The following is a 7,446-nucleotide window of genomic DNA, read 5'->3' as shown; positions in this document are numbered from 1 at the left end:
TTTACATTTCCCACTCTCTCCAAACTCTCCTTCTATCTCTCTTCTCCCCAACCATCTTCTCCCCTTTCTGTCCTCCAACAGTCCTTGTCACCATCACACTTATTCTCTATCTTAGAGTGCTGCAATGGTTGCAGTATGTTGGTTGTGGTATAGTGGATGGAGTGTGGTGGTTGTGGTATGGTGGTTGGGTATGGTAATTGGAGTATGGTATGGTGGTAATGTATGGTGGTTGGGGAATGATGGTAATGTATTGTGGCTGGGGTATGGTGGTTGGAGTATGGTGGTTGGAATATGGTGGTTGTGGTATGGTGGTTGGAGTATGGTGGTTAGAGTATGGTAGGTGTGGTATGGTGGTTGGGTATGGTGATTGGAGTATGGTGGTTGGAGTATGGGGGTTGTGGTATGGTGGTAATATATGGTGGTTGGAGTATGGTGGTTGGAGTATGGGGGTTGTGGTATGGTGGTAGTATATGGTGGTTGGAGTATGGTGGTTGTGGTAGGGTGGTAATGTATGGTGGTTGGAGTATGGTAATTGGGGTATGGTGGTTGGAGTATGGGGGTTGTGGTATGGTGGTAATATATGGTGGTTGGAGTATGGTGGTTGTGGTAGGGTGGTAATGTATGGTGGTTTGAGTATGGTGGTTAGAGTATGCTGGTTGGAGTATGGTGGACTCAATTTAACCTTGCGCAATACCCTAGATGCAGTTGCACCCCTAAAAACTAAAAACATTTCTCATAAGAAACTAGCTCCCTTGGTACACAGAAAATACCCGAGCTCTGAAGCAAGCTTCCAGAAAATTGGAACGGAAATGGCGCCACACCAAACTGGAAGTCTTCCGACTAGCTTGGAAAGACAGCACCGTGCAGTACCGAAGAGCCCTTACTGCTGCTCGATCATCCTATTTTTCTAACTTAATTGAGGAAAATAAGAACAATCCGAAATTCCTTTTTGATACTCTCGCAAAGCTAACTAAAAAGCAGCATTCCCCAAGAGAGGATGGCTTTCACTTTAGCAGTGATAAATTCATGAACTTCTTTGAGGAAAAGATTATGATTATTAGAAAGAAAATTACGGACTCCTCTTTAAATCTGCGTAGTCCTTCAAAGCTCAGTTGTCCTGAGTCTGCACAACTCTGCCAGAACCTAGGATCAAGAGAGACGCTCAAGTGTTTTAGTACTATATCTCTTGACACAATGATGAAAATAATCATGGCCTCTAAACCTTCAAGCTGCATACTGGACCCTATTCCAACTAACCTACTGAAAGAGCTGCTTCCTGTGCTTGGCCCTCCTATGTTGAACATAATAAACGGCTCTCTATCCACCGGATGTGTACCAAACTCACTAAAAGTGGCAGTAATAAAGCCTCTCTTGAAAAAGCCAAACCTTGACCCAGAAAATATAAAAAACTATCGGCCTATATCGAATATTCCATTCCTCTCAAAAATTTTTGAAAAGGCTGTTGCGCAGCAACTCACTGCCTTCCTGAAGACAAACAATGTACACGAAATGCTTCAGTCTGGTTTTAGACCCCATCATAGCACTGAGACTGCACTTGTGAAGGTGGTAAATGACATTTTAATGGCATCGGACGGAGGCTCTGCATCTGTCCTGGTGCTCCTAGACCTTAGTGCTGCTTTTGATACCATCGATCACCACATTCTTTTGGAGAGATTGGAAACCCAAATTGGTCTACACGGACAAGTTCTGGCCTGGTTTAGATCTTATCTGTCGGAAAGATATCAGTTTGTCTCTGTGAATGGTTTGTCCTCTGACAAATCAACTGTAAATTTCGGTGTTCCTCAAGGTTCCGTTTTAGGACCTCTATTGTTTTCACTATATATTTGACCTATTGGGGATGTTATTCGAAAACATAATGTTAACTTTCACTGCTATGCGGATGACACACAGCTGTACATTTCAATGAAACATGGTGAAGCCCCAAAATTGCCCTTGCGAGAAGCATGTGTTTCAGACATAAGGAAGTGGATGGCTGCAAACTTTCTACTTTTAAATTCGGACAGAGATGCTTGTTCTAGGTCCCAAGAAACAAAGAGATCTTCTGTTGAATCTGACAATTAATCTTAATGGTTGTACAGTCATCTCAAATAAAACTGTAAAGGACCTCGGCGTTACTCTGGACCCTGATCTCTCTTTTGAAGAACATATCAAGACCATTTCAAGGACAGCTTTTTTCCATCTACGTAACATTGCAAAAATCAGAAACTTTCTGTTCAAAAATGATGCAGAAAAATTCATCCATGCTTTTGTCACTTCTAGGTTAGACTACTGCAATGCTCTACTTTCCGGCTACCCGGATAAAGCACTAAATAAACTTCAGTTAGTGCTAAATACGGCTGCTAGAATCCTGACTAGAACCAACCAATTTGATCATATTACTCCAGTGCTAGCCTCCCTACGCTGGCTTCCTGTCAAAGCAAGGGCTGATTTCAAGGTTTTACTGCTAACCTACAAAGCATTACATGGGCTTGCTCCTACCTATCTCTCTGATTTGGTCCTGCCGTACATATCTACACGTACGCTACGGTCACAAGACGCAGGCCTCCTAATTGTCCCTAGAATTTCTAAGCAAACAGCTGGAGGCAGGGCTTTCTCCTATAGAGCTCCATTTTTATGGAACGGTCTGCCTACCCATGTCAGAGACGCAAACTCGGTCTCAACCTTTAAGTCTTTACTGAAGACTCATCTCTTCAGTGGGTCATATGATTGAGTGTAGTCTGGCCCAGGAGTGGGAAGGTGAACAGAAAGGCTCTGGAGCAACGAACCGCCTTTGCTGTCTCTGCCTGGCCGGTTCCCCTCTTTCCACTGGGATTCTCTGCCTCTAACCCTATTACAGGGGCTGAGTCACTGGCTTACTGGGGCTCTCTCATGCTGTCCCTGGAAGGGGTGCGTCACCTGAGTGGGTTGATTCACTGATGTGGTCATCCTGTCTGCGCCCCCCCTTGGGTTGTACCATGGCGGAGATCTTTGTGGGCTATACTCAGCCTTGTCTCAGGATGGTAAGTTGGTGGTTGAAGATATCCCTCTAGTGGTGTGGGGGCTGTGATTTGGCAAAGTGGGTGGCGTTATATCCTTCCTGTTTTGCCCTGTCCGGGGGTGTCCTCGGATGGGGCCACAGTGTCTCCTGACCCCTCCTGTCTCAGCCTCCAGTATTTATGCTGCAGTAGTTTATGTGTCGGGGGGCTAGGGTCAGTTTGTTATATCTGGAGTACTTCTCCTGTCCTATTCGGTGTCCTGTGTGAATCTAAGTGTGCGTTCTCTAATTCTCTCCTTCTCTCTTTCTTTCTCTCTCTCGGAGGACCTGAGCCCTATGTCACGAACCGGCTCAAAGCCCGTAACAAAAGGGAGACAACGTGGAGATAAGGCGTAACAAAATACAGTGCCTTGCGAAAGTATTCGGCCCCCTTGAACTTTGCGACCTTTTTCCACATTTCAGGCTTCAAACATAAAGATATAAAACTGTATAGAGGAATGGGAAAAAATGTCAGTCTCTCGATGTGCAAAACTGATAGAGACATACCCCAAGCGACTTACAGCTGTAATCGCAGCAAAAGGTGGCGCTACAAAGTATTAACTTAAGGGGGCTGAATAATTTTGCACGCCCAATTTTTCAGTTTTTGATTTGTTAAAAAAGTTTGAAATATCCAATAAATGTCGTTCCACTTCATGATTGTGTCCCACTTGTTGTTGATTCTTCACAAAAAAATACAGTTTTATATCTTTATGTTTGAAGCCTGAAATGTGGCAAAAGGTCGCAAGGTTCAAGGGGGCCGAATACTTTCGCAAGGCACTGTATATATTTATTAACTAAAGCAACTAAGGAAAATATACAATGGTGTGTGTAATCAGTAATCAGTAGTGTAAGTGAGTGTTTTGCATGCATGAATGTGATAATGCAGGGTGTTGAAAGATGTTGTCGCAAACAACCCAAAAACCACCAAGAAACACAACTAAATCCATAAAGGTGTCTGCATGGAGAGAGTCTCCTCCATGAATGGGGAAGTGGTGTATTTATCCTGGGAGACACCGGGCCGAGGTGTTTCCCATGTAGCTGACGACCCTCCCAACTCCACCCACCAGCATCCTAATAAGGAAATAACAGAGAGAGAATACGGCAGACAGAGTGGGAGGGTCGTCACACCTAGGACCATGCCCCAGGACTACCTGACATGATGACTCCTTGCTGTCCCCAGTCCACCTGGCCGTGCTGCTGCTCCAGTTTCAACTGTTCTGCCTTATTGTAATTCGACCATGCTGGTCATTTATGAACATTTATCAACATCTTGGCCATGTTCTGTTATAATCTCCACCCGCACAGCCAGAAGAGGAAATAAATACAAAATAAATACATTTGATTTGATTTGGTTGTGGTATGGTGGTAATGTATGGTGGTTGGGTATGGTGATTGGAGTATGGTGGTTGGGTATGGTGGTTGGAGTATGTCGGCTGTGTTATGGTGGTAATGTATGGAGGTAATGTATGATGGTAATGTATGGTGGTTGGGGTATGGTGGTAATGTATGGTGGTAATGCATTGTGGTTGGGGTATGGTGGTAATGTATGGTGGTTGGGGTATGGTGGTTGTGTTATGGTGGTTGTAGTATGGTGGTAATGTGTGGTGGTTGTGGTATGGGAGCAGTGTTTATAGTTAGATGTTAATGTATGGTGGTTGTGGTATGGTGGTTGTGGTGTGGTGTGGTGGTTGTGGTATGGTGGTTGTGGTATGGTGGTTGTGGTATGGTGGTAATATATGGTCGTTGGGGTATGGTGGTAATGTGTGGTGGTAATGTGTAGTGGTAATGTATGGTGGTTGTGGTATGGTGGTAATATATGGTCGTTGGGGTATGGTGGTAATGTGTGGTGGTAATGTGTGGTGGTAATGTGTGGTGGTAATGTGTGGTGGTTGGGTTACACATGAGTTACACATGCTTTCATCAGATCCTGGGTATGTGTGTCTGTGTGTCTCAGTGTTTCTCTGTGTCTCTGTGTCTGTCTGTCTCTGTGTCTATATGTTTATCTGTGTCTCTGTGTCTATATGTTTCTCTGTGTCTCTGTGTCTATATGTTTCTCTTTGTCTCTGTGTCTATATGTTTATCTGTGTCTCTGTGTCTATATGTTTCTCTGTGTCTCTGTGTCTATATGTTTCTCTTTGTCTCTGTGTCTATATGTTTCTCTGTGTCTCTGTGTCTCTGTGTCTATATGTTTATCTGTGTCTCTGTGTCTATATGTTTCTCTGTGTCTCTGTGTCTATATGTTTCTCTTTGTCTCTGTGTCTCTGTGTCTATATTTTTCTCTGTGTCTCTGTGTCCCACTGTTTCTCTGTGTCTCTGTGTCTCTGTGTCTATATGTTTCTCTGTGTCTCTGTGTCTCTGTGTCTATATGTTTCTCTTTGTCTCTGTGTCTATATGTTTCTCTGTGTCTCTGTGTCTCTGTGTCCCACTGTTTCTCTGTGTCTCTGTGTCTATATATTTCTCTTTGTCTCTGTGTCTCTGTGTCTATATGTTTCTCTTTGTCTCTGTGTCTCTGTGTATCTGTGTCTATATGTTTCTCTGTGTCTCTGTGTATCTGTGTCTATATGTTTCTCTGTGTCTATATGTTTATCTGTGTCTCTGTGTCTCTGTGTCTATATGTTTATCTGTGTCTCTGTGTCTATATGTTTCTCTGTGTCTCTGTGTCTACATGTTTCTCTGTGTCTCTGTGTCTATATGTTTCTCTTTGTCTCTGTGTCTTCTGTGTCTATATGTGTCTCTGTGTCTCTGTGTCTATATGTTTATCTTTGTCTGTTTGTCTCTGTGTCTCTGTGTCTATATGTTTCTCTGTGTCTCTGTGTCTCTGTGTCTCTGTGTCTATATGTTTCTCTGTGTCTCTGTGTCTCTGTGTCTATATGTTTATCTGTATCTCTGTGTCTCTGTGTCTATATGTTTCTCTGTATCTCTGTGTCTCTGTGTCTATATGTTTCTCTTTGTCTCTGTGTCTTCTGTGTCTATATGTGTCTATATGTGTCTCTGTTTCTCTGTGTCTCTGTGTCTCTGTGTCTCTGTGTCTATATGTTTATCTGTGTCTCTGTGTCTCTGTGTCTATATGGTTCTCTGTGTCTCTGTGTCTCTGTGTCTATATGTTTCTCTTTGTCTCTGTGTCTTCTGTGTCTATATGTGTCTCTGTGTCTCTGTGTCTCTGTGTCTATATGTTTCTCTGTGTCTCTGTGTCTATATGTTTCTCTTTGTCTCTGTGTCTTCTGTGTCTATATGTGTCGCTGTGTCTCTGTGTCAATATGTGTCTCTGTGGCTCTGTGTCTATATGTGTATCTGTGTCTCTGTGTCTATATGTGTCTCTGTGTCTATATGTGTCTATGTGTCTCTGTGTCTCTGTGTCTATATGTTTCTCTGTGTCTCTGTGTCTCTGTGTGTCTATATGTGTCTCTGTGTTTCTGTGTCTCTGTGTCTCTGTGTCTACGTGTCTCTGTGTCTATATGTTTCTCTGTGTCTCTTTGTCTCTGTGTCTCTGTGTCTATATGTTTCTCTGTGTCTCTGTCTCTCTGTCTCTCTGTCTCTCTGTCTCTCTGTCTCTCTGTGTCTCTGTGTCTCTGTGTCTCTGTGTCTCATCCTCCTTCACCTCCCAACCCCCCATACCCCCTCAACCCTCTATGCTCTCCCCCTCGCCTACTACCTACCCCCTCAACCCTCTTTTCTCTCCCCCCTCGCCTCCTCCCTACATCCTCCCTGTACCATTGCAACCTGTGTGTCTCCATACCCCCATCTCCTTATGTAAACTGGAAAGAAAGGGGGGGAATTTTCTGCTTCTCAACGAGAGTAAAGGTGAGTTAAGGTTAGGTGAGGTAATTCTGAGCAGTATAAAAAAACAAGACAGTCTGTGAATTATAAATGATAAGTAGCAGGCCAGGGAGAAGAAGGAGAGAAGAAGAGAGAGAAGAGAAGAGAGAGGAGAAGAGAGAGAGGAGAAAATAGAGAGGAGAAGAGAGAGAAGATAAGACAGAGAGGAGGAGAGAGAGGAGAAGAGGAGAGAGGAGAATAGGAGAGAGAGCAGAGAGAGGAGAAGGGGAGAGAGGAGAAGAGGAGAGAGGAGAAGCGACAAGGGAGAAGAGAGAGAGGAGAAGAGGAGAGAGGAGAAGAGAAGGGGAGAGAGAGGAGAAGAGAGAGAGGAGAAGGGGAGAGAGAGGAGAAGAGAGAGAGGAGAAGAGGAGAGAGGACAAGAAGGAGAGAAGAAGTGAGACAGGATAAGTGAGAGAGGAGAAGAGAAAGAGAGCAGAGAGTATGGAGGGAGGGTGTTAGGGAGTGCCACTCTCCTCTAGGTAAACATACCCAGCATTCCTCAGCTCTAACGCGCACAATTCTGCATACATAATAGCTGTAGTTACATAACTAAGTAGGTTACTGGTACATCAATAATTTGTGTTTCACACTCAGCT

General features: G+C 44.0%; 1 protein-coding gene across 1 annotated transcript in view; it reads left to right on the top strand.

Moving 5' to 3' along the window:
- The first annotated feature begins 6,067 nt into the window (after window positions 1-6,067).
- Window positions 6,068-7,446, top strand: part of LOC116356523 (keratin-associated protein 5-1-like) — a 5,884-nt gene continuing 4,505 nt past the window's right edge. Inside the window, exon 1 of the mRNA XM_031802235.1 lies at window positions 6,068-6,077. Coding sequence (XP_031658095.1) covers window positions 6,068-6,077 — 10 coding nt within the window. The remainder of the gene's footprint in view (window positions 6,078-7,446) is intronic.

The sequence above is a fragment of the Oncorhynchus kisutch genome, linkage group LG2 (assembly GCF_002021735.2).
Source record: "Oncorhynchus kisutch isolate 150728-3 linkage group LG2, Okis_V2, whole genome shotgun sequence".
Lineage (NCBI taxonomy): Eukaryota > Metazoa > Chordata > Actinopteri > Salmoniformes > Salmonidae > Oncorhynchus > Oncorhynchus kisutch.
Note: the sequence above shows the minus strand (reverse complement) of the source record. Positions and strands in the feature narration are given on the sequence as shown.